The sequence below is a fragment of the Oncorhynchus masou genome, unplaced genomic scaffold, assembly GCF_036934945.1.
Source record: "Oncorhynchus masou masou isolate Uvic2021 unplaced genomic scaffold, UVic_Omas_1.1 unplaced_scaffold_1993, whole genome shotgun sequence".
Lineage (NCBI taxonomy): Eukaryota > Metazoa > Chordata > Actinopteri > Salmoniformes > Salmonidae > Oncorhynchus > Oncorhynchus masou.
The window spans coordinates 60,742-88,241 of record NW_027008484.1 but is presented as its reverse complement, the minus strand read 5'-3'; the positions used below and the strand labels follow the sequence as shown (position 1 = coordinate 88,241).

Genomic DNA, 27,500 nt, shown 5'->3' with positions numbered 1-27,500 from the left:
TCTCTCTCTCTCTCTCTCTCTCTCTCTCTCTGTCTCTCTCTCTCTCTCTCTCTGTCTCTCTCTCTGTCTCTCTCTCTCTCTCTGTCTCTCTCTCTGTCTCTCTCTCTCTCTCTCTCTCTCTCTCTCTGTCTCTCTCTGTCTCTCTCTCTCTGTCTCTCTCTCTCTCTCTCTCTCTCTCTCTCTGTCTCTCTCTGTCTCTCTCCCTCTCTGTCTCTGTCTCTCTAACAGCCGTGTCCTGTTCTCTTCCAGGTTGTATTTAGTCCTCTGTTCATGATGCGTAGCCACCTTCCAGACCCTGTCATCATCCACACAGAGAAGAGAAGTCTGGGGCTGAGAGAGAGTCAGCTGATCCAGGGACAGGGTCACCAGGAACAACTACTGAACACGGAGAATGACCTGACACACCACCTCACCTTCCAGGCCAGGTAACACACCTTCCAGGCCAGGTAACACACCTTCCAGGCCAGGTAACACACCTTCCAGGCCAGGTAACACACCTTCCAGGCTAGGTAACACACCGTCCGGGCCAGGTAACACACCTTCCAGGTCAGGTAACACACCTTCCAGGCCAGGTAACACACCTTCCAGGCCAGGTAACACACCTTCCAGGCCAGGTAACACACCTTCCAGGCCAGGCACACCTTCCAGGCCAGGTAACACACCTTCCAGGCCAGGTAACACACCTTCCAGACCAGGTAACACACCGTCCAGGCCAGGTAACACACCTTCCAGGCCAGGTAACACACCTTCCAGGCCAGGTAACACACCTTCCAGGCCAGGGTAACACACCTTCCAGGCCAGGTAACACACCTTCCAGGCCAGGTAACACACCTTCCAGGCCAGGTAACACGCCTTCCAGGCCAGGTAACACACCTTCCAGACCAGGTAACACACCTTCCAGGCCAGGTAACACACCTTCCAGGCCAGGTAACACACCTTCCAGGCCAGGTAACACACCTTCCGGGCCAGGTAACACACCTTCCGGGCCAGGTAACACACCTTCCAGGCCAGGTAACACACCTTCCGGGCCAGGTAACACACCTTCCGGGCCAGGTAACACACCTTCCAGGCCAGGTAACACACACCTTCCAGGCCCTGTCATTATCCACTGAGAGAAGAGAAGTCTGGGGCTGAGAGAGTCAGCTGATCCAGGGACAGGGTCACCAGGAACAACTACTGAACACTGAGAATGACCTGACACACCACCTCACCTTCCAGGCCAGGTAACACACCTTCCGGGCCAGGTAACACACCTTCCGGGCCAGGTAACACACCTTCCAGGCCAGGTAACACACCTTCCAGGCCCTGTCATTATCCACACAGAAGAGGAAGTCTGGGGGCTGAGAGAGTCAGCTGATCCTGGGACAGGGTCACCAGGAACAACTACTGAACACTGAGAATGACCTGACAGGAGGGAGGGAGGGAGGGGGGGTCTCCCCAGTCCAAGTAGAACTGATGGGAGGAGGGAGGGAGGGAGGTAAGGCCCTCCACAGTCCAAGTAGAACTGACAGCTGAGTGACAGGTAGACATTGGTAAGTAGTCCTCTTAGTTCTGAAGCCATGTTATTCTGTTGTCTGGGTCTGATGTATCCTGGAGGGTTGTTGATTGAGTGCTGCTAGGATGGGTCACCCTCTCTGATCCCAGACCTGCTGAAACACCCCCGCCAGACAGGAAGTAACTAGACCACCCGACCCAGTTAACCATGGCTTTAGTTTCCACTTTAGGACCCCAGTTAACCATGGCTCTAGTTAAGATCCACAGAGTAACACAGTGGATACTGGCTGTAGTGGGTCAGTTAGGATCCACAGAGTAACACAGTGGATACTGACTGTAGTGGGTCAGTTAGGATCCACAGAGTGGGATACTGTTAGGATCCACAGAGTAACACTGTAGTGGATACTGACTGGCTGTAGTGGGTCAGTTAGGGATCCACAGGGTATCCGTGGGTCAGTTAGGATCCACAGAGTAACACAGCACAGTGGATACTGATACTGGCTGTAGTGGGTCAGTTAGGATCCACAGAGTAACACAGTCGATACTGGCTGTAGTGGGTCAGTTAGGATCCACAGAGTAACACAGTGGATACTGACTGTAGTGGGTCAGTTAGGATCCGAGTGGGTCAGTTAGGATCCACAGAGTAACACAGTGGATACTGGCTGTAGTGGGTCAGTTAGGATCCACAGAGTAACATGGTGGATACTGACTGTAGTGGGTCAGTTAGGATCCACAGAGTAACACGGTGGATACTGACTGTAGTGGGTCAGTTAGATCCATAGAGTAACACAGTGGATACTAATATAGTATCAGTTAGGATCCCAGAGTAACACAGTGATACTGACTGTAGTGGGTTTCAGTTAGGGATCCACAGAGTAACACAGTGGATACTGACTGTAGGTCAGTTGTGATCCATATAAATACAGTGGATACTGGGCTGTAGTGGGTCAGTTAGGGATCCACAGAGTAACACAGTGGGATTACTGGCTGTAGTGGGTCAGTTAGGGATCCACAGAGTAACACAGGGATACTGGCTGTAGTGGGTCAGTTAGGATCCACAGAGTAACACGGTGGATACTGGCTGTAGTGGGTCAGTTTGGACCCACAGAGTAACACAGTGGATACTGGCTGTAGTGGGTCAGTTAGAGTAACACTGGGGCGTCTGTGGAACAAGCAGAGATCATATTTCACCCCAGACAGTGGGAATCAAACCCACATTGGACTAGCTGTGTGTTTTTGTGTGTGTGTGTGTGTGTGTGTGTGTGTGTGTGTGTGTGTGTGTGTGTGTGTGTGTGTGTGTGTGTGTGTGTGTGTGTGTGTGTGTGTGTGTGTGTGTGTGTGTGTTATATGAAGACTAACCTGTCTGTCCGTTGCAGTGAGGACGAGGATGCGTCTCACTGTGCGGTGCCCATCTCCACCGGTGTGATCAAACAGATAGTGAACAGGAACCAGGCTGCGTTGGAGGACAGCCAGGACCACATACTGGCAGACTTCTACGGTCTGAGGAACAACAGCCAGCCTCCATGGCCCTACGTCAGCAAGGACACAGACAGGTACTGTGTGTGTGTGTGCACTGCTGTCTCTTGTACACTAAGGACCTGGGGAAGAGCTGCAGGTGTACAGAAGAGGAGGAGAATTTAGATCCTCAGAGAACCCTGGTTTAGATCCTCGGAGAACCCTGGTTTAGATCCTAGGAGAACCCTGGTTTAGATCCTCGGAGAACCCTGGTTTAGATCCTCGGAGAACCCTGGTTTAGATCCTCTGAGAACCCTGGTTTAGATCCTAGGAGACCCCTGGTATAGATCCTAGGAGACCCCTGGTTTAGATCCTCGGAGACCCCTGGTTTAGATCCTAGGAGACCCCTGGTATAGATCCTAGGAGACCCCTGGTATAGATCCTCGGAGACCCCTGGTTTAGATCCTAGGAGACCCCTGGTTTAGATCCTAGGAGACCCTGGTATAGATCCTCGGAGACCCTGGTATAGATCCTCGGAGACCCCTGGTTTAGATCCTCGGAGAACCCTGGTTTAGATCCTAGGAGACCCCTGGTATAGATCCTCGGAGACCCCTGGTATAGATCCTAGGAGACCCCTGGTTTAGATCCTAGGAGACCCTGGTTTAGATCCTAGTAGACCCCTGGTTTAGATCCTAGGAGACCCCTGGTTTAGATCCTCGGAGACCCCTGGTTTAGATCCTAGGAGACCCCTGGTTTAGATCCCTCGGAGACCCCTGGTATAGATCCTCGGAGACCCCTGGTTTAGATCCTAGGAGACCCCTGGTATAGATCCTAGGAGACCCCTGGTATAGATCCTCGGAGACCCCTGGTTTAGATCCTAGGAGACCCCTGGTTTAGATCCTAGTAGACCCCTGGTTTAGATCCTAGGAGACCCCTGGTTTAGATCCTCGGAGACCCCTGGTATAGATCCTAGGAGACCCCTGGTTTAGATCCTCGGAGACCCCTGGTATAGATCCTAGGAGACCCCTGGTTTAGATCCTCGGAGACCCCTGGTTTAGATCCTCGGAGACCCCTGGTTTAGATCCTAGGAGACCCCTGGTTTAGATCCTAGTAGACCCCTGGTTTAGATCTTAGGAGACCCCTGGTTTAGATCTTAGGAGACCCCTGGTTTAGATCTTAGGAGACCCCTGGTTTAGATCCTCGGAGACCCCTGGTTTAGATCCTCGGAGAACCCTGGTTTAGATCCTCGGAGACCCCTGGTTTAGATCCTCGGAGAACCCTGGTTTAGATCCTCGGAGAACCCTGGTTTAGATTCATCTAGCCGTTCTCCAGACCAGACATTCACACTGTCGTTCTGTTCTGCCAGAGACTTTCTGACACGAAGGACAGGGCCTTGCATTTAGATATAGTTTGGCACATCGGGCATCAGAGAGCAACGCAGATCAAACATCATATTACTAATTAACTAACCAGGTGACCTGCTGACTGGATCCAATGTGCTGAGCAGCTTCTGTCAGGGGGCTGCTTTTTAGCAGTGTGAGATCTGACAGCTGTACTCACTCCCCCCCCCCTAATTACTGAGGTGTTTCTCTCTCGTTAAAGGCCTACACACAGAAAAGAGAAAGAAAAAAAGCATTTACCTCTTCAACTTCCTGTGCCCTCTAACACACAGTGTTTAGACTCTCAGAGCCAAGAGAGCGGTTAGTTACCCTAGCGACCGCACCGTACTCCGAGAGCCCTGGACCTCTGTCAAAACAGCCTCAGTGTATAAATGTTATACAGGAAAACTCATTAAATGGTGGATGTATGTTCCCATGTTTAGAGATGTGTGTTCACGGTCCAGGGATCAGACTGGGGGGGTTCCCATGTTTAGAGATGTGTGTTCACGGTCCAGGGATCAGACTGGGGGGGTTCCATGTTTAGAGATGTGTGTTCACGGTCCAGGGATCAGACTGGGGGGGGGGTTCCCATGTTTAGAGATGTGTGTTCACAGTCCAGGGATCAGACTGGGGGGGTCCATGTTTAGAGATGTGTGTTCACAGTCCAGGGATCAGACTGGGGGGGGTTTCTAAAGGCCCAGGACAAACTGACACTTTCCCTTCTCTGGGAAATTAACTGAAATGAGGGATAGGTCCCAAATGGCACCCTATTCCCTATATAGAGCACTACTTTAGACCAGAGCCCTATTCCCTATATAGAGCACTACTTTAGACCAGGGCCCTATTCCCTATATAGAGCACTACTTTACACCAGGGCCCTATTCCCTATATAGTGCACTACTTTAGACCAGGGCCCTATTCCCTATATAGTGCACTACTTTAGACCAGGGCCCTATTCCCTATATAGTGCACTACTTTAGACCAGGGCCCTATATAGTGCACTACTTTAGCCCAGGGCATATAGAGTCCTGGTCGAAAGGGCCCAAAGAAGAGCACTATATATAGAATAGGTCGTCATCGTTACCTCACCGTCCGTCTCTCACTGGACCTGGTTTCCTCTTGGAGTCTCTGGATAAGGACTATAGGTCCTCCTGGAGTCTACCTTCACTACAGGTCCTCCTGGAGTCTACCTTCACTATAGGTCCTCCTGGAGTCTACCTTCACAACAGGTCCTCCTGGAGTCTACCTTCACTACAGGAACTGGACCTGGTTTCCTCCTGGAGTCTACCTTCACTACAGGTCCTCCTGGAGTCTACCTTCACCACAGGTCCTCCTGGAGTCCACCTTCACTATAGGTCCTCCTGGAGTCCACCTTCACCACAGGTCCTCCTGGAGTCCACCTTCACCACAGGTCCTCCTGGAGTCTACCTTCACTACAGGTCCTACTGGAGTCTACCTTCACTACAGGTCCTCCTGGAGTCCACCTTCACTGCAGGTCCTCCTGGAGTCCACCTTCACTGCAGGTCCTCCTGGAGTCCACCTTCACTGCAGGTCCTCCTGGAGTCCACCTTCACTACAGGTCCTCCTGGAGTCCACCTTCACTACAGGTCCTCCTGGAGTCCACCTTCACTACAGGTCCTCCTGGAGTCTACCTTCACTATAGGTCCTCCTGGAGTCTACCTTCACTACAGGTCCTCCTGGAGTCTACCTTCACTATAGGTCCTCCTGGAGTCTACCTTCACTACAGGTCCTCCTGGAGTCTACCTTCACTACAGATCCTACTGGAGTCTACCTTCACTACAGGTCCTCCTGGAGTCTACCTTCACTACAGGTCCTACTGGAGTCTATCTTCACTACAGGTCCTCCTGGAGTCTACCTTCACTACAGGAACTAGACCTGGGACCCTCCTGGAGTCTACCTTCACTACAGGTCCTCCTGGAGTCTACCTTCACTACAGGTCCTCCTGGAGTCTACCTTCACTATAGGTCCTCCTGGAGTCTACTTTCACTACAGGTCCTCCTGGAGTCCACCTTCACTACAGGTCCTCCTGGAGTCTACCTTCACTACAGGTCCTCCTGGAGTCTACCTTCACTACAGGTCCTCCTGGAGTCTACCTTCACTACAGGTCCTCCTGGAGTCTACCTTCACTACAGGTCCTCCTGGAGTCTACCTTCACTATAGGTCCTCCTGGAGTCTACCTTCACTATAGGTCCTCCTGGAGTCTACCTTCACTATAGGTCCTCCTGGAGTCTACTTTCACTACAGGTCCTCCTGGAGTCCACCTTCACTACAGGTCCTACTGGAGTCTACCTTCACTACAGGAACTAGACCTGGGACCCTCCTGGAGTCTACCTTCACTACAGGTCCTCCTGGAGTCTATCTTCACGACAGGTCCTCCTGGAGTCCACCTTCACTACAGGTCCTCCTGGAGTCTACCTTCACTACAGGTCCTCCTGGAGTCTACCTTCACTACAGGTCCTACTGGAGTCTACCTTCACTACAGGTCCTCCTGGAGTCTACCTTCACTACAGGAACTAGACCTGGGACCCTCCTGGAGTCTACCTTCACTACAGGAACTATTAGTCCTTAGTGTTCAGTAGAGTTGGGTGTTTCAGCAGTCAACAGTTACATAGACATTCAGCTACATGTCATTGTTGAAATATTCCCCATGTAATGCTAATGGGGAGCTAACATGGCCGCCGTAGAACGTTCTAGTCAAGTAAATGCATCTTTGCTGTCTATGTCTCTGTACATCCGGAGTAGGACAGAGACATGGTTTTGATGTTAACATGACTCCACGACCCCTAGTGGAAGGCCGACAGCTTTGTATCTGCCACTCTGGTGCTGATCACTGTGTGTGTGTGTGTGTGTGTGTGTGTGTGTGTGTGTGTGTGTGTGTGTGTGTGTGTGTGTGTGTGTGTGGGTTGGCGTGTGTGTGTGCGGTCCGTGTGTGTTGTTGGCGTGTGTGGGTTGGTGTGTGTGTGTGCGGTCCGTGTGTGTTGTTGGCGTGTGTGGGTTGGTGTGTGTGTGTTTACGGAGGTGTGTGTTGTTGCCGTGTGTTTGCGGTGGTGTGTGCTGATGCGGTACATGCCCATGTGCCTACCCAGATGCCTGTTGATTGATGTTGTTTGTATCTGCATATTAAGTTGTTTGTTTCCATGTGTTTCTGCGTACTTCCATGGCCTGCCTCCGTGTGTCTGTTTTGCGTGGTTGAAGTTGGATGCTATGGTGATTGTTCATGTCTGTACCACAGATGTCTAGTGGAGGACTTATCTCAGTGGGACAGAGACCTCCATGTTGGAGTGGAGGCCTTATCTCAGTGGGACAGAGACCTCCATGTTGGAGTGGAGGCCTTATCTCAGTGGAACAGAGACCTCCATGTTGGAGTGGAGGCCTTATCTCAGTGGAACAGAGACCTCCATGTTGGAGTGGCCTTATCTCAGTGGAACAGAGACCTCCATGTTGGAGTGGAGGCCTTATCTCAGTGGGACAGAGACTTCCATGTTGGAGTGGAGGCCTTATCTCAGTGGGACAGAGACCTCCATGTTACAGGTGTATAGTGGAGGCCTTATCTCAGTGGAACAGAGACCTCCATGCTGGAGTGGAGGCCTTATCTCAGTGGGACAGAGACCTCCATGTTGGAGTGGAGGCCTTATCTCAGTGGGTCAGAGACCTCCATGTTGGAGTGGAGGCCTTATCTCAGGGGGACAGAGACCTCCATGTTGGAGTGGAGGCCTTATCTCAGTGGGACAAAGACCTCCATGTTGGAGTGGAGGCCTTATCTCAGGTGGACAGAGACCTCCATGTTGGAGTGGAGGCCTTATCTCAGGGGGACAGAGACCTCCATGTTGGAGTGGAGGCCTTATCTCAGGGGGACAGAGACCTCCATGTTGGAGTGGAGGCCTTATCTCAGTGGAACAGAGACCTCCATGTTGGAGTGGAGGCCTTATCTCAGTGGGACAGATCCATGTTACAGGTGTATAGTGGAGGCCTTATCTCAGTGGAACAGAGACCTCCATGTTGGAGTGGAGGCCTTATCTCAGTGGGACAGATCCATGTTACAGGTGTATAGTGGAGGCCTTATCTCAGTGGAACAGAGACCTCCATGTTGGAGTGGAGGCCTTATCTCAGTGGGACAGAGACCTCCATGTTGGAGTGGAGGCCTTATCTCAGTGGGACAGAGACCTCCATGTTGGAGTGGAGGCCTTATCTCAGTGGGTCAGAGACCTCCATGTTGGAGTGGAGGCCTTATCTCAGGGGGACAGAGACCTCCATGTTGGAGTGGAGGCCTTATCTCAGGGGGACAGAGACCTCCATGTTGGAGTGGAGGCCTTATCTCAGGGGGACAGAGACCTCCATGTTGGAGTGGAGGCCTTATCTCAGTGGGACAGAGACCTCCATGATGGAGTGGAGGCCTTATCTCAGTGGGACAGAGACCTCCATGTTGGAGTTGAGGCCTTATCTCAGTGGGACAGAGACCTCCATGTTGGAGTGGAGGCCTTATATCAGTGGGACAGAGACCTCCATGTTGGAGTGGAGGCCTTATCTCAGTGGAACAGTGACCTCCATGTTGGAGTGGAGGCCTTATCTCAGTGGGACAGAGACCTCCATGTTACAGGTGTATAGTGGAGGCCTTATCTCAGTGGGACAGAGACCTCCATGTTGGAGTGGAGGCCTTATCTCAGTGGAACAGAGACCTCCATGTTACAGGTGTATAGTGGAGGCCTTATCTCAGTGGGACAGAGACCTCCATGTTGGAGTGGAGGCCTTATCTCAGTGGAACAGATACCTCCATGTTACAGGTGTATAGTGGAGGCCTTATCTCAGTGGGACAGAGACCTCCATGTTGGAGTGGAGGCCTTATCTCAGTGGGTCAGAGACCTCCATGTTACATGTGTACAGTGGAGGCCTTATCTCAGTGGGACAGAGACCTCCATGTTACAGGTGTATAGTGGAGACCTTATCTCAGTGGGACAGATCCATGTTACAGGTGTATAGTGGAGACCTTATCTCAGTGGGACAGATCCATGTTACAGGTGTATAGTGGAGACCTTATCTCAGTGGGACATATCCATGTTACAGGTGTATAGTGGAGACCTTAACTCAGTGGGACAGCCCTATCCCAAGGAGCTGTATAGTTGTTGATGTTTACATTATTTAACTGTATATCTCTGTGTTGTACTGTAGGCCTGGATCAGAGGTCCTAGCCCAGTGGGACAGCCCCCCCCCATCCCAGGGAGCTGTATAGTTGTTGATGTTTACAGTATTTAACTGTATATCTCTGTGTTGTACTGTAGGCCTGGATCAGAGGTCCTAGCCCAGTGGGACAGCCCCATGCAGGTGAAGTTGTCAGCCTGGAAGCCTGGTCTCAACACTCTTCTAGTAGAGCTCATCCCCTGGGCCCTGTTGACCAACCACTCTACATGGGACCTCTGGCTGTTTGAAGGAGAGAACATCGTCCTGCAGATACCCGCTGGAAAGACCCTCGTTCCTCCTAACTTCAAGGTGAGAGAGGAGAGACCCTTCATTTATATAGACTGGTTTTTGGATGTATCACTGACCAAGATGGCTGCCATTATCGTCACCTAGAGCTTTGCAGGTCACTAGTGTATTATACACTCAGTGGCCAGTTTATTAGGTACATCCATCGAAATACCCGGTTCAGACCACCCTTTGCCTCCAGAACCACTTGAATTATTTGGGGTATTTGGTATTTTATTAGGATCCCCCATTAGCTGTTGCAAAAGCAGCCGACCTCTCTTCACAAGACTGCTGCTGACTGGATGTTTTGTATTAGTCTCTCTGGTCTCGGTAAACCCCAGACACTGTCTGTAGGAGCGAACCATTGTCGTGAACAGGGTGATGTACCTAATAAACTGGCCACTGAGTGTATACCTCCATGGGCCAGACAGGGCACTCTATTTTTTTTAAAATCTTTATCTAACAAGGCAAGTCGGACCTCAAACCCCATCACTGGGTACTAAGGTCTGTCTGTAGGGGTTCAGACCTCAAACCCCATCACTAGGTACTAAGGTCTGTCTGTAGGGGTTCAGACCTCAAACCCCATCACTAGGTACTAAGGCTGTCTGTAGGGGTTCAGACCTCAAACCCCATCACTAGGTACTAAGGTCTGTCTGTAGGGGTTCAGACCTCAAACCCCATCACTAGGTACTAAGGTCTGTCTGTAGGGGTTCAGACCTCAAACCCCATCACTGGGTACTAAGGTCTGTCTGTAGGGGTTCAGACCTCAAACCCCATCACTGGGTACTAAGGTCTGTCTGTAGGGGTTCAGACCTCAAACCCCATCACTAGGTACTAAGGCTGTCTGTAGGGGTTCAGACCTCAAACCCCATCACTAGGTACTAAGGTCTATCTGTAGGGGTTCAGACCTCAAACCCCATCACTGGGTACTAAGGTCTGTCTGTAGGGGTTCAGACCTCAAACCCCATCACTGGGTACTAAGGTCTGTCTGTAGGGGTTCAGACCTCAAACCCCATCACTGGGTACTAAGGTCTGTCTGTAGGGGTTCAGACCTCAAACCCCATCACTAGGTACTAAGGCTGTCTGTAGGGGTTCAGACCTCAAACCCCATCACTAGGTACTAAGGTCTGTCTGTAGGGGTTCAGACCTCAAACCCCATCACTGGGTACTAAGGTCTGTCTGTAGGGGTTCAGACCTCAAACCCCATCACTAGGTACTAAGGCTGTCTGTAGGGGTTCAGACCTCAAACCCCATCACTAGGTACTAAGGTCTGTCTGTAGGGGTTCAGACCTCAAACCCCATCACTGGGTACTAAGGTCTGTCTGTAGGGGTTCAGACCTCAAACCCCATCACTGGGTACTAAGGTCTGTCTTTAGGGGTTCAGACCTCAAACCCCATCACTGGGTACTAAGGTCTGTCTGTAGGGGTTCAGACCTCAAACCCCATCACTAGGTACTAAGGTCTGTCTGTAAGGGTTCAGACCTCAAACCCCATCACTGGGTACTAAGGTCTGTCTGTAGGGGTTCAGACCTCAAACCCCATCACTGGGTACTAAGGTCTGTCTGTAGGGGTTCAGACCTCAAACCCCATCACTGGGTACTAAGGTCTGTCTGTAGGGGTTCAGACCTCAAACCCCATCACTGGGTACTAAGGTCTGTCTGTAGGGGTTCAGACCTCAAACCCCATCACTGGGTACTAAGGTCTGTCTGTAGGGGTTCAGACCTCAAACCCCATCACTAGGTACTAAAGTCTGTCTGGTATCAGAGGTCTCTCTAGTCTCGGTAAAGAGCTCAAACCCCATCACTAGGTAGGACCTCAAACCCCATCACTAAGTAGGACCTCAAACCCCATCACTCGGTAGGACCTCAAACCCCATCACTAAGTAGGACCTCAAACCCCATCACTAGGTAGGACCTCAAACCCCATCACTAAGTAGAACCTCAAACCCCATCACTAAGCAGGACCTCAAACCCCATCACTCGGTAGGACCTCAAACCCCATCACTCGGTAGGACCTCAACCCCATCACTCGGTAGGACCTCAAACCCCATCACTCGGTAGGACCTCAAACCCCATCACTAAGTAGGACCTCAAACCCCATCACTCGGTAGGACATCAAACCCCATCACTCGGTAGGACCTCAAACCCCATCACTAAGTAGGACCTCAAACCCCATCACTCGGTAGGACCTCAAACCCCATCACTAAGTAGGACCTCAAACCCCATCACTCGGTAGGACCTCAAACCCCATCACTAAGTAGGACCTCAAACCCCATCACTCTGTAGGACCTCAAACCCCATCACTAAGTAGGACCTCAAACCCCATCACTAAGCAGGACCTCAAACCCCATCACTCGGTAGGACCTCAAACCCCATCACTCGGTAGAACCTCAAACCCCATCACTCGGTAGGACCTCAAACCCCATCACTCGGTAGGACCTCAAACCCCATCACTCGGTAGAACCTCAAACCCCATCACTCGGTAGAACCTCAAACCCCATCACTCGGTAGGACCTCAAACCCCATCACTCGGTAGGACCTCAAACCCCATCACTCGGTAGGACCTCAAACCCCATCACTAGGCACTAAGGTCTGTCTGGTATCACAGGATAAAGGCTGATGGCTACAGGAAACTAGCGTAAAGCCCTACGTGTGTCATAGTCTGTGAAACAGAAACACATAAACATTGTTTCCATAGCACCCGCGATTTATGAGGTAACGGCCGAGAGGAGCTGGGACTGGCCGACTCAGAGAGCAGGGCTTTGTGTGTGTCCATATATTCATCATAATCACTGATAGATTTGAACCTAGTCTCTCGGTCTCTCTCTTTCTCAATCTGTCTCTCTCTCTGTCTTCATTCCTTCCTCTCCCCTCTCTGTCTCTCTCTCTCCCTCCCTCTCCGTTTGCCCCTCTCTCCCTCCATCTCTGTCTCTCTCCCTCTCTCTTTATCTCTCCCTCTCTAACTCTCCCTCTCTCTTTGTCCCTCCCTCCCTCTCTCTTTGTCCCTTATCTCTCCCTCTCTTTGTCCCTCCCACCCTCTCTGTCTCTCTCCCTTATCTCTCCCTCTCTCTTTGTCCCACCCTATCTGTCTCTCTCCCTTATCTCTCCCTCTCTCTTTATCCTTTCCTCCCTCTGTTTCTCTCTCTCCCTCCCTCCCTCTGTCTCTTTGTCTCTCTCCCTCCCTCTGTCTCCCTCCCTCCCTCCCTCCCTCTCTCCCTCCCTCCCTCCCTCCCTCCCTCCCTCCCTCCCTCCCTCCCTCCCTCTCTGTCTCTCTCCCTTATCTCTCCCTCTCTCTTTGTCCTTTTCTCCCTCCCTCTGTCTCTTTGTCTCTCCCTCCCTCTCTCTCTCTCTCTCTCTCTCTCTCTCTCTCTCTCCCTCCATCCCTCCCTCTCTCTAGGAGGCGTTTCAGCTGGGTATCTACTGGTCCGACACTAACACGGTCCATAAGTCCACAGCCCTGAAGCTGGTCCATGACCTGACGTCTCCGCGCTGGAAGGAGGGTGTCAGTCCTGAGGTCCTCACACTGGACGAGGAGGGCTATGTGGAGGCAGAGATCCCCCTAGGGAGGAACCCTGGTAGACAGAAGGTTAGGGACTCTCCATACTTACATCCTCCCCAAGCTACCTTTCTCTACGTGATACATGTGAGGCATTTAGCAGATGTTGTTATCCAGAGACACTGACAATTGTTAAGTTCAACAAGGTAGGAACAGGTCACTGTTATTACATTCAACAAGGTAGGAAAACAGGCTTTATAAACTACATATCACTGGTATTACATTCAACAAGGTAGGAACAGGTCACTGTTATGTAACATTCAACAAGGTAGGAACAGTGGTCACTGGTATTACATTCAACAAGGTAGGAACAGGTCGTTATAACATTCAACAAGGTAGGAACAGGTCAGACAACCACATATCACTGTTATAACATTCAACAAGGAGAAGAAGTCACTATAACATTCAACAAGGTAGGAACAGGTCAGACAACCACATATCACTGGTATTATATTCAACAAGGTAGGAACAGGTCACTGTTATAACATTCAACAAGGTAGGAACAGGTCACTGTTATAACATTCAACAAGGTAGGAGAAGGTCACTGTTATAACATTCAACAAGGTAGGAACAGGTCACTGTTATAACATTCAACAAGGTAGGAACAGGTCACTGGTATTACATTCAACAAGGTAGGAACAGGTCACTGTTATAACATTCAACAAGGTAGGAACAGGTCAGACAACCCATATCACTGTTATAACATTCAACAAGGTAGGAACAGGTCACTGTTATAACATTCAACAAGGTAAACAGTCACTGGTATTACATCTCACTGCTGTAGGAACAGTCACTGTATTACATTCAACAAGGTAGGAACAGGTCAGACAACCACATATCACTGGTATTACATTCAACAAGGTAGGAGCAGGTCACTGTTATAACATTCAACAAGGTAGGAACAGGTCACTGTTATAACATTCAACAAGGTAGGAACAGGTCAGACAACCACATATCACTGTTATAACATTCAACAAGGTAGGAGAAGGTCACTGTTATAACATTCAACAAGGTAGGAGAAGGTCACTGTTATAACATTCAACAAGGTAGAGCAGGTCAGACAACCACATGGTATTACATTCAACAAGGTAGGAGCAGGTCACTGTTATAACATTCAACAAGGTAGGAGCAGGTCAATGTTATAACATTCAACAAGGTAGGAACAGGTCACTGTTATAACATTCAACAAGGTAGGAACAGGTCACTGTTATAACATTCAACAAGGTAGGAGAAGGTCACTGGTATTACATTCAACAAGGTAGGAGCAGGTCACTGTTATAACATTCAACAAGGTAGGAACAGGTCACTGTTATAACATTCAACAAGGTAGGAACAGGTTAGATAACCACATATCACCGTTCCATCTATAAAGTGTCAATGAGACTAACTAACACATAGAAAAACAGTATCAGATAGACATGAGTTACTGGAAGCATGTGGAGGCATTAACTCTGTCTCTGTCTGTCTCTGTGTCTCTGTCTGTCTCTCGGTCTGTGTCTGCCTCTCTCTGTCTCTCTCTGTCTATTTGTCTCTGCCTCTTGTCTCTCTGTCTGTCTGTGTCTGCCTCTCTCTGTATGTGTCTGTCTCTCTCTGTCTCTCTCTCTGTCTGTCTCTGCCTCTCTCTGCCTCTCTCTGTCTCTCTCTGCCTGTCTCTGTTTCTCTTTGTCTCTCTCTGTCTGTCTTTGTCTCTCTCTGTCTGTCTCTGTCTCTCTCTGCCTCTCTCTTCCTCTCTCTGTCTCTGCCTCTCTCTCTGTTTCTCTGTCTCTGCCTCTCTGTCTCTCTCTCTCTGTCTCTCTCTTTCTCTGTTTCTGTCTCTCTCTCTCTCTGTCTCTGCCTCTCTGTTTCTGTCTTTCTCTCTCTGCCTCTCTGTTTCTGTCTCTCTCTGTCTCTCTGTGTCTGTGTCTCTGTCTGTGTCTGTGCCCCCTCTGTGTCTGTGTCTCTGCCTCTCTGTGTCTGTGCCCCCTCTGTGTCTGTGTCTCTGTCTGTGTCTGTGCCCCCTCTCTGTCTGTGTCTCTGTCTGTGTCTTTGCCCCCTCCCTCCCTATAGGTTTGTCAGTTCTGCGTGTCGTCTGTGGTGAGACACGGCATCCAGATTATCCAGATAGAAGACAGGACCATCCTGGTTAACAACACCCCCTACTTCCTGTCATATAGAGCCCTACTGTCTGACCAGGCCCTGGGGACCACAGACCAGGTAACACCCCCTACTTCCTGTCCTTTAGACCTCTACTGTCTGACTAGGAACCATTCTCATTGACGGGGCTGTAGTGGAGCAGGTTGAGAGCTTCAAGTTCCTTGGTGTCCACATCAACAACAAACTATCATGGTCCAAGCACACCAAGACAGTCGTGAAGAGGACACGACAAAACCTATTCCCCCTCAGGAGACTGAAAAGATTTGGCATGGGTCCTCAGATCCTCAAATGGTTCTTCAGCTGCACCGTCGAGAGCATCCTGACCGGTTGCATCACCGCCTGGTACGGCAACTGCTCGACCTCTGACCGCAAGGCACTACAGAGGGTAGTGTGTACGACCCAGTACATCACTGGGGCCAAGCTTCCGGCCATCCAGAACCTCTGTACCAGGCGGTGTCAGACGAAGGCCCTATAGATTGTAGTACGTATGGCCCAGTACATCACTGGGGCCAAGCTTCCGGCCATCCAGGACCTCTGTACCAGGCGGTGTCAGACGAAGGCCCTATAGAGGGTAGTACGTATGGCCCAGTACATCACTGGGGCCAAGCTTCCGGCCATCCAGGACCTCTATACCAGGCGGTGTCAGACGAAGGCCCTATAGAGGGTAGTACGTATGCCCCAGTACATCACTGGGGCCCAGCTTCCGGACATCCAGGACCTCTACACCAGGCGGTGTCAGACGAAGGCCCTATAGAGGGTAGTACGTATGGCCCAGTACATCACTGGGGCCAAGCTTCCGGCCATCCAGGACCTCTACACCAGGCAGTGTCAGACGAAGGCCCTATAGAGGGTAGTACGTATGGCCCAGTACATCACTGGGGCCCAGCTTCCGGCCATCCAGGACCCTCTATACCAGGCGGTGTCAGACGAAGGCCCTATAGAGGGTAGTACGTATGGCCCAGTACATCACTGGGGCCAAGCTTCCGGCCATCCAGGACCTCTATACCAGGCGGTGTCAGACGAAGGCCCTATAGAGGGTAGGTACGTATGGCCCAGTACATCACTGGGGCCCAGCTTCCGGCCATCCAGGACCTCTACACCAGGCGGTGTCAGACGAAGGCCCTATAGAGGGTAGGTCACGTATGGCCCAGTACATCACTGGGGCCAAGCTTCCGGCCATCCAGGACCTCTACACCAGGCGGTGTCAGAGGAAGGCCCTATAGAGGGTAGTGCGTATGGCCCAGTACATCACTGGGGCCCAGCTTCCGGCCATCCAGGACCTCTATACCAGGCGGTGTCAGACACTTAAAATGGTCAAAGCCACCCCAGTCACAGACTGTTCTCTCTACTGCCGAATGGCAAGCGGTACCGGAGCGCCAAGTCTGGGTCCATCAGACTCCTGAACAGCCAATCATATGGCCACCCGGACGATGTTCATCGATCCCCCTTTCTTTTACGTGGCTGCTACTCGCTGTTTATTATTGATGCATTTCACCCCTACCTACATGTACATACTACCTCATACCCCTACCTACATGTACATACTACCTCATACCCCTACCTACATGTACATATTAACTCATACCCCTACCTACATGTACATACTACCTCATACCCCTACCGACATGTACATACTACCTCATACCCCTACCGACATGTACATACTACCTCATACCCCTACCTACATGTACATACTACCTCATACCCCTACCTACATGTACATACTACCTCATACCCCTACCTACATGTACATACTACCTCATACACCCTACCGACATGTACATACTACCTCATACCCCTACCTACATGTACATACTACCTCATACCCCTACCTACATGTACATATTACCTCATACCCCTACCTACATGTACATACTACCTCTACTACCTCATACCACTACCTACATGTACATATTACCTCATACCCCTACCTACATGTACATATTACCTCTACTACCTCTTACCCCTACCTACATGTACATACTACCTCATACCCCTACCTACATGTACATACTACCTCATATCCCTACCTACATGTACATACTACCTCATACCCCTACCTACATGTACATACTACCTCCTCTACCTCATACCACTACCTACATGTACATACTACCTCATACCCCTACCTACATGTACATACTACCTCCTCTACCTCATACCACTACCTACATGTACATACTACCTCATACCGCTACCTACATGTACATATTACCTCTACTACCTCATACCCCTACCTACATGAACATACTACCTCATATCCCTACCTACATGTACATATTACCTCATACCCCTACCTATATGTACATACTACCTCATACCCCTACCTACATGTACATACTACCTCATACCCCTACCTACATGTACATACTACCTCATACCCCTACCTACATGTACATATTACCTCATACCCCTACCTACATGTACATACTACCTCATACCCCTACCTACATGTACATATTACCTCATACCCCTACCGACATGTACATATTACCTCATACCCTACCGACATGTACATACTACCTCATACCCCCTACCTACATGTACATACTACCTCATACCCCTACCGACATGTACATACTACCTCATACCCCTACCTACATGTACATACTACCTCATACCCCTACCTACATGTACATATTACCTCATACCCCTACCTACATGTACATACTACCTCTACTACCTCATACCACTACCTACATGTACATATTACCTCATACCCCTACCGACATGTACATATTACCTCTACTACCTCTTACCCCTACCTACATGTACATACTACCTCATACCCCTACCTACATGTACATACTACCTCATATCCCTACCTACATGTACATACTACCTCATACCCCTACCTACATGTACATACTACCACATACCCCTACCTACATGTACATATTACCTCATACCCCTACCTACATGTACATATTACCTCTACTACCTCATACCACTACCTACATGTACATATTACTCTCATACCCCTACCTACATGTACATATTACCTCTACTACCTCATACCCCTACCTACATGTACATATTACCTCATACCCCTACCGACATGTACATATTACCTCATACCCCTACCTACATGTACATACTACCACATACCCCTACCTACATGTACATACTACCTCATACCCCTACCTACATGTACATACTACCTTATACCCCTACCTACATGTACATACTACCTCATACCCCTACCTACATGTACATACTACCTCATACCCCTACCTACATGTACATACTACCTCCTCTACCTCATACCGCTACCTACATGTACATATTACCTCTACTACCTCATACCCCTACCTACATGAACATACTACCTCATATCCCTACCTACATGTACATATTACCTCATACCCCTACCTACATGTACATACTACCTCATACCCCTACCTACATGTACATACTACCTCATACCCCTACCTACATGTACATACTACCTCATACCCCTACCTACATGTACATACTACCTCATACCCCTACCTACATGAACATACTACCTCATACCCCTACCTACATGTACATACTACCTCATACCCCTACCTACATGTACATACTACCTCATACTCCCTACCTACATGAACATACTACCTCATACCCCTACCTACATGTACATACTACCTCATACTCCCTACCTACATGTACATACTACCTCATACCCCTACCTACATGTACATATTACCTCACACCCCTACCTACATGTACATACTACCTCATACCCCTACCTACATGTACATACTACCTCTACTACCTCATACCCCTACCTACATGTACATACTACCCTCATACCCCTACCTACATGTACATACTACCTCATACCCCTACCTACATGTACATACTACCTCATACCCCTACCTACATGTACATATTACCTCATACCCCTACCTACATGTACATACTACCTCATACCCCTACCTACATGTACATACTACCTCTACTACCTCATACCCCTACCTACATGTACATACTACCTCATACCCCTACCTACATGTACATACTACCTCATACCCCTACCTACATGTACATACTACCTCATACCCCTACCTACATGTACATACTACCTCATACCCCTACCTACATGTACATATTACCTCATACCCCTACCTACATGTACATACTACCTCATACCCCTACCTACATGTACATACTACCTCTACTACCTCATACCCCTACCTACATGTACATACTACCTCATACCCCTACCTACATGTACATACTACCTCATACTCCCTACCTACATGTACATACTACCTCATACCCCTACCTACATGTACATATTACCTCATACCCCTACCTACATGTACATACTACCTCATACCCCTACCTACATGTACATACTACCTCTACTACCTCATACCCCTACCTACATGTACATACTACCTCATACCCCTACCTACATGTACATATTACCCTCATACCCCTACCTACATGTACATACTACCTCATACCCCTACCTACATGTACATACTACCTCTACTACCTCATACCCCTACCTACATGTACATATTACCTCATACCCCTACCTACATGTACATACTACCTCATACCCCTACCTACATGTACATACTACCTCTACTACCTCATACCCCTACCTACATGTACATACTACCTCATACCCCTACCTACATGTACATATTACCTCATACCCCTACCTACATGTACATATTACCTCATACCCCTACCTACATGTACATACTACCTCATACCCCTACCTACATGTACATACTACCTCATACCCCTACCTACATGCACATACTACCTCATACCCCTACCTACATGTACATATTACCTCATACCCCTACCTACATGTACATATTACCCGTACTACCTCATACCCCTACCTACATGTACATACTATTTCTACTACCTCATACCCCTACCTACATGTACATACTATTTCTACTAACTCATACCCCCACCAACATGTACATATTACCTCAACTAACATGTACCCCGTGTATATAGCCTCCACATTGACTCTGTACCAGTACCCCCTGTATATAGCCTCCACATTGACTCTGTACCGGTACCCCCTGTATATAGCCTCCACATTGACTCTGTACTGTAACACCCTGTATATAGCCTCCACATTGACTCTGTACTCCCTGTATATAGCCTCCACATTGACTCTGTACCGGTACCCCTGTATATAGCCTCCACATTGACTCTGTACCGGTACCCCTGTATATAGCCTCCACATTGACTCTTGTACCGGTACCCCCTGTATATAGCCTCCACATTGACTCTGTACCGTTACCCCCTGTATATAGCCTCCACATTGACTCTGTACCGGTACCCCTGTATATAGCCTCCACATTGACCCTGTACCGGTACCCCCTGTATATAGCCTCCACATTGACTCTGTACCGTAATACCCTGTATATAGTCTCCACATTGACTCTGTACCGGTACCCCCTGTATATAGCCTCCACATTGACTCTGTACCGGTACCCCCTGTATATAGCCTCCACATTGACTCTGTACTGGTACCCCCCTGTATATAGTCTCCACATTGACTCTGTACCAGTACCCCCTGTATATAGCCTCCACACTGACTCGGTACCGGTACCCCCTGTATATAGCCTCCACATTGACTCGGTACCGTAATACCCTGTATATAGCCTCCACATTGACTCTGTACCGGTACCCCCTGTATATAGCCTCCACATTGACTCTGTACCGGTACCCCCTGTATATAGCCTCCACATTGACTCTGTACTGATACCCCCTGTATATAGCCTCCACATTGACTCTGTACCAATACCCCCTGTATATAGCCTCCACATTGACTCTGTACCGTACCCCCTGTATATAGCCTCCACATTGACTCGGCAATCGTACCCCTGTATATAGCCTCCACATTGACTCGGTACCGGTACCCTGTATATAGCCTCCACATTGACTCCTGTACCGGTACCCCTGTATATATCCTCCACATTGACTCTGGCACCAGTACCCCTGTATATACCCTCCACATTGACTCGTACCAGTACCCTGTATATAGCCTCCACACTGACTCGGTACCGGTACCCCCTGTATATAGCCTCCACATTGACTCGTTACGGTACCCCCTGTATTTAGCCTCCACATTGACTCTGTACCGGTACCCCCTGTATATAGCCTTCGCACATCGACTCTGTACTGGTACCCCCTGTATATAGCCTCCACATTGACTCTGTACCAGTACACCCTGTATATAGCCTCCACATTGACTCTGTACCGGTACCCCCTGTATATAGCCTCCACATTGACTCTGTACCGGTACCCCCTGTATATACCCTCCACATTGACTCGGTACCGGTACCCCCTGTATATAGCCTCCACACTGACTCTGTACCGGGTACCCCTGTATATAGCCTCCACATTGACTCTGTACCAGTACCCCCTGTATATAGCCTCCACATTGACTCTGTACCGGTACTCCCCTGGTATAGCCTCCACATTGACTCTGTATCGGTACCCCCTGTATATAGCCTCCACATTGACTCTTGTATCGGTACCCCCTGTATATAGCCTCCACATTGACTGGGTACCGGTACCCCCTGTATATAGCCTCCACATTGACTCGGTACCAGTACCCCCTGTATATAGCCTCCACATTGACTCGGTACCGGTACCCCCTGTATATAGACTCCACATTGACTCTGTACCGGTACCCCCTGTATATAGCATCCACATTGACTCTGGTACCGGTACCCCTGTATATAGCCTCCACATTGACTCTGTACCGGTACCCCCTGTATATAGCCTCACATTGACTCTGTACCGTAATACCCTGTATATAGTCTCCTACGACTCTGTACCGATAATACCCTGTATATAGCCTCCACATTGACTCTGTACCAGTGTCCCCTGTATATAGCCTCCACATTGACTCGGTACCGGTACCCCCTGTATATAGCCTCCACATTGACTCTGTACCAGTACCCCTGTATATAGCCTCCACATTGACTCTCGTACCGTAATACCCTGTATATAGCCTCCACATTGACTCTGTACCTTAATACCCTGTATAGTCAGTCCCCATTGACTCATTACCGATAATACCCTGTATATAGCCTCCACATTGACTCGGTACCGGTACCCCCTGTATATAGCCTCCACATTGACTCTGTACCAGTACTCCCTGTATATGGCCTCCACATTGACTCGGCACCGTATCACCCTGTATATAGCCTCCACATTGACTCTGTACCTTAATACCTGTATATAGTCTCCTATTGACTGTACCATAATACCCTGCATATAGCCTCCACATTGACTCTGTACCTTAATACCCTGTATATAGTCTCCTCATTGACTCTGTACCGTACACCCTGTATATAGCCTCCACATTGACTCGGTACCGTACCCTGTATCATAGCCTCCACATTGACTCTGTACCAGTACCCCTGTATATAGCCTCCACATTGACTCCGCACCGTATCACCCTGTATATAGCCTCCACATTGACTCTGTACTGGTACCCCTGTATATAGCCTCCTCATTGACTCTGTACCGTTACCCCCTGTATATAGCCTCCACATTGACTCGGTACCGGTACCCCCTGTATATAGCCTCCACATTGACTCGGTACCGGTACCCCCTGGGGTTGAGATACACTGCTCTTTGACTGTGGAGAACAGAGGCTTGTTTCCTATCAGTTCATATTCCCCACAGACACACACACACACACACACACACACACACACACACACACACACACACACACACACACACACACTCCCCACAGCCCAGACACATTAGACAAACACCATGAATTGGATGCAGGTTTGTGCTTTCATCTCGGGACACGTCTGTCCCCCCCCCCCACTCCTTGAAGAACAACGCGGTGATGTCATTTCACGAGCCTTCAGATCCTCCCGGAGAAGACGATGGCGTGAGGTTACCAGTTGCCACTGCCGGTTAGACGAAGAACCTTAACGGGCAGGACGGCTTTAAAACGCAGACCACAAACAGCGGTCTTTCTAGTTGGCTGTTCATCATGCTTTAGTGGCTAACCGCGCCCGTACCAAACTACTCCCTGTTCTCAGCATGCTTATGCCTGCTACCAGTTTAGTCTTCTCTGGGAGGAACGACACGTTCTTCTATGAGAAACGGCAAGTCCTCTCTGGGGGAACGACAAGTCCTCTCTGGGGAGAACGGCACAAGTCCTGTCTGGGGGGAACGACAAGTCCTCTCTGGGGGGAACGACAAGTCCTCTCTGGGGGAACGACAAGTCCTCTCTGAGGGGAACGACAAGTCCTCTCTGGGGGAACGACAAGTCCTCTCTGGGGGGAACGACAAGTCCTCTCTGGGGGAACGACAAGTCCTCTCTTGGGGGGAACGACAAGTCCTCTCTGGGGGAACGACAAGTCCTCTCTGGGGGGAACGACAAGTCCTCTCTGGGGGGAACGACAAGTCCTCTCTGGGGGGAACGACAAGTCCTCTCTGGGGGGGAACGACAAGTCCTCTCTGGGGGGGAACGGAAAGTTATCTCTGGGGGGGGTGAACGACAAGTCCTCTCTGAGGGGAACGACAAGTCCTCTCTGGGGGGGAACGACAAGTCCTCTCTGGGGGGGAACGACAAGTCCTCTGTCTGGGGAACGACAAGTCCTGTCTGGGAGGAACTGCACGGTCGCGTTAAACTCCGTTGTCCTACCGAGCAAAAAGGGCATTAACTGCTCGTAGTGTGGACACCTATCACAGTATCTTCATGCAGTTACTGGCTAACATGACCCCCCCATTTTCTCCTGAACACAATACAACCGAGGCAGGATACTTGTCCACATGATTAAGAATGTATTTAATGTAGCAAAAATGACATTAACTCATTTTCTAACAATTTAGCAGTTAGTGCCTTTTTTTGTTGCTTGGTTAGTTGCAGTGCAGAGTGGGAAATAACTCCTGTCTTCTCATGTCTTCTCCTGTCATCTCCTGTCGTCCTGTCTCTGTCGTCTCCTGTCTTCTCCTGTTCTTCTCCTGTCTTCTCCCTGTCTTCTCCTGTCTGTCTCCTGTCGTCTCCTGTCTTCCTCCCTGTCTTCTCCTGTCGCCTCCTGTCATCTCCTGTCTTCTCCTGTCTTCTCCTGTCGTCTGCTGTCTTCTCATGTCTTCTCCTGTCATCTCCTGTCTTCTCCTGTCTTCTCCTTTCTTCTCTTGTCTTCTCCTGTCTTCTCCTGTCGTCTGCTGTCTTCTCCTGTCTGTCTCCTGTCGGCTCCTGTCATCTCCTGTCTTCTCTGTCTTCTCTTGTCGTCTTGTGTCTTCTCCTGTCGTCTCATGTCGTCTCCTGTCGTCTCCTGTCTTCTCTTGTCGTCTCCTGTCGTCTCCTGTCTTCTCCTGTCTTCTCCTGTCGTCTACTGTCTTCTCCTGTCTTCTCCTGTCTTCTCCTGTTTTCTCCTGTCGTCTCATGTCTTCTCCTGTCGTCTCCTGTCTTCTCCTGTCGTCTCCTGTCTTCTCCTGTCGTCTACTGTCTTCTCCTGTCTTCTCCTGTCTTCTCCTGTCTTCTCTTGTCGCCTCCTGTCGTCTCCTGTCTTCTCCTCTCTTCTCCTGTCTTCTCCTGTCGTCTCCTGTGTTCTCCTCTCTTCTCCTGTCTTCTCCTGTCGCCTCATGTCGTCTCCTGTCTTCTCCTGTCGTCTCCTGTGTTCTCCTCTCTTCTCCTGTCTTCTCCTGTCGCCTCATGTCGTCTCCTGTCTTCCTGTCGCCTCATGTCGTCTCCTGTCTTCCTGTCTTCCTGTCGCCTCCTGTCGTCTCCTGTCGCTCCTGTCGTCTCCTGTCTTCTCCTGTCGCCTCATGTCGTCTCCTCTTTCTCCTGTCTCTCCTGTCGTCTCCTGTCTTCCTGTCTTCCTGTCGTCTCCTGTCTTCTCCTGTGTTCTCCTGACTTCTCCTGTCTTCTCCTGTCGCCTCATGTCGTCTCCTGTCTTCTCCTGTCGCCTCATGTCGTCTCCTGTCTTCTCCTGTCTTCCTGTCGCCTCATGTCGTCTTCCTGTCGTCTCCTGTCGTCTCCTGTCTTCTCCTGTCTTCTCCTGTCGTCTCCTGTCTTCCTGTCGCCTCATGTCGTCTCCTGTCTTCTCCTGTCGCCTCCTGTCGTCTCCTGTCTTCTCCTGTCGCCTCATGTCGTCTCCTCTCTTCTCCTGTCTTCTCCTGTCGTCTCCTGTCGTCTCCTGTCTTCTCCTGTCTTCTCCTGTCGTCTCCTGTCGTCTCCTGTCTTCTCCTGTCCTTCCTGTCGTCTCCTGTCGTCTCCTGTCTTCTCCTGTCGCCTCCTGTCGTCTCCTGTCGTCTCCCTGTCTTCTCCTTGTCGTCTCCTGTCGTCTCCTGTCTCTCCTGTCTTCTCCTGTCTTCCTGTCTCTCCTGTCTTCTCCTGTCGTCTCCTGTCGTCTCCTGTCTTCTCCTGTCTTCTCCTTCGTTCGTCTCCTGTCTTCTCCTGTCTTCTCCTGTCTTCTCCTGTCGCCTCATGTCGTCTCCTGTCTTCTCCTGTCGCCTCATGTCGTCTCCTGTCTTCTCCTGTCTTCTCCTGTCTTCTCCTGTCGTCTCCTGTCGTCTCCTGTCTTCTCCTGTCTTCTCCTGTCGTCTCCTGTCGTCTCCTGTCTTCTCCTGTCTTCTCCTGTCTTCTCCTGTCGTCTCCTGTCTTCTCCTGTCTTCTCCTGTCGTCTCCTGTCTTCTCCTGTCTTCTCCTGTCTTCTCCTGTCTTCTCCTGTCGTCTCCTGTCTTCTCCTGTCTTCTCTAGGCCTGTTCTCTCCCAGATACAGCGGTGTTCAGCCTTGCCCCAGCGGGAGAGAACACACCTTCCACACCTGTCTCTGTGGCCTGCTGGGACCTGCTGAGAAAGGAGGGGGAGATCCCTCAGTTCCCTCTACCAAGCAGACACATGATGTTCAGCTGCCTGCCCACCACAGACCCTGGACCTGTAGCTGGGTCTGAGTCCTGGAGCCTCCCGGCCCCCATCAGACCTGACTTCCCCAGGCAGAGTGTGGCCGTCCCTGGGGAGATCTGCAGTAGCAGTGGCCTGAGCACCAGGTGGGTGAAACAGAGCAGAACAGAGAGACTACAGGATCTATCGCCTCTCTGTTCTGTCAGGGTCTGATCTCTCTGTCCTGTAGTCTCTCTGTCCTCTAGTCTCTCTGTTCTGTCAGGGTCTGTTCTCTCTCCCTTCTGTAGTCTCTCTGTCCTGTAGTCTCTCTGTCTCTCTAGTCTCTCTGTTCTGTCAGGGTCTGTTCTCTCTCTGTCCTGTAGTCTCTCTGTCCTCTAGTCTCTCTGTTCTGTCAGGGTCTGTTCTCTCTGTCCTGTAGTCTCTCTGTCCTGTAGTCTCTCTGTCCTCTAGTCTCTCTGTTCTGTCAGGGTCTGTTCTCTCTCCGTCCTGTAGTCTCTGTCCTCTAGTCTCTCTGTTCTGTCAGGGTCTGTTCTCTCTCCCTTCTGTAGTTCTCTGTCCTGTAGTCTCTCTGTTCTGTCAGGGTCTGTCTCTCTCTGTCCTGTAGTCTCTCTGTCCTCTAGTCTCTCTGTTCTGTCAGGGTCTGTTCTCTCTCTGTTCTGTAGTCTCTCTGTTCTGTCAGGGACTGTTCTCTCTCTGTTCTGTAGTCTCTCTGTTCTGTCAGGGTCTGTTCTCTCTCTGTTCTGTCAAGGTCTGTTCTCTCTCTGTTCTGTAGTCTCTCTGTTCTGTCAGGGTCTGTTCTCTCTCTGTCCTGTAGTCTCTCTGTTCTGTAGTCTCTCTGTTCTGTCAGGGTCTGTTCTCTCTCTGTTCTGTAGTCTCTCTGTTCTGTCAGGGTCTGTTCTCTCTCTGTTCTGTAGTCTCTCTGTTCTGTCAGGGTCTGTTCTCTCTCTGTTCTGTAGTCTCTCTGTTCTGTCAGTCTCTCTGTTCTGCAGTCTCTCTGTTCTGTCAGGGTCTGTTCTCTCTCTGTTCTGTAGTCTCACTGTTCTGTCAGGGTCTGTTCTCTCTCTGTTCTGTAGTCTCTCTGTTCTGTCAGGGTCTGTTCTCTCTCTGTTCTGCAGTCTCTGTTCTGTCAGGGTCTGTTCTCTCTCTGT

At 50.0% G+C, this 27,500-nt stretch overlaps 1 protein-coding gene across 1 annotated transcript in view; it reads left to right on the top strand.

Moving 5' to 3' along the window:
- LOC135532707 (intermembrane lipid transfer protein VPS13B-like) overlaps positions 1–27,500 on the top strand; it is a gene marked incomplete at its 5' end in the record, with an annotated part of 35,326 nt that overhangs the window by 5,206 nt on the left and 2,620 nt on the right. Inside the window, 6 exons of the mRNA XM_064960173.1 lie at positions 250–425; positions 2,871–3,047; positions 9,626–9,833; positions 13,206–13,394; positions 15,411–15,557; positions 26,209–26,498. Coding sequence (XP_064816245.1) covers positions 250–425; positions 2,871–3,047; positions 9,626–9,833; positions 13,206–13,394; positions 15,411–15,557; positions 26,209–26,498 — 1,187 coding nt within the window. The remainder of the gene's footprint in view (positions 1–249; positions 426–2,870; positions 3,048–9,625; positions 9,834–13,205; positions 13,395–15,410; positions 15,558–26,208; positions 26,499–27,500) is intronic.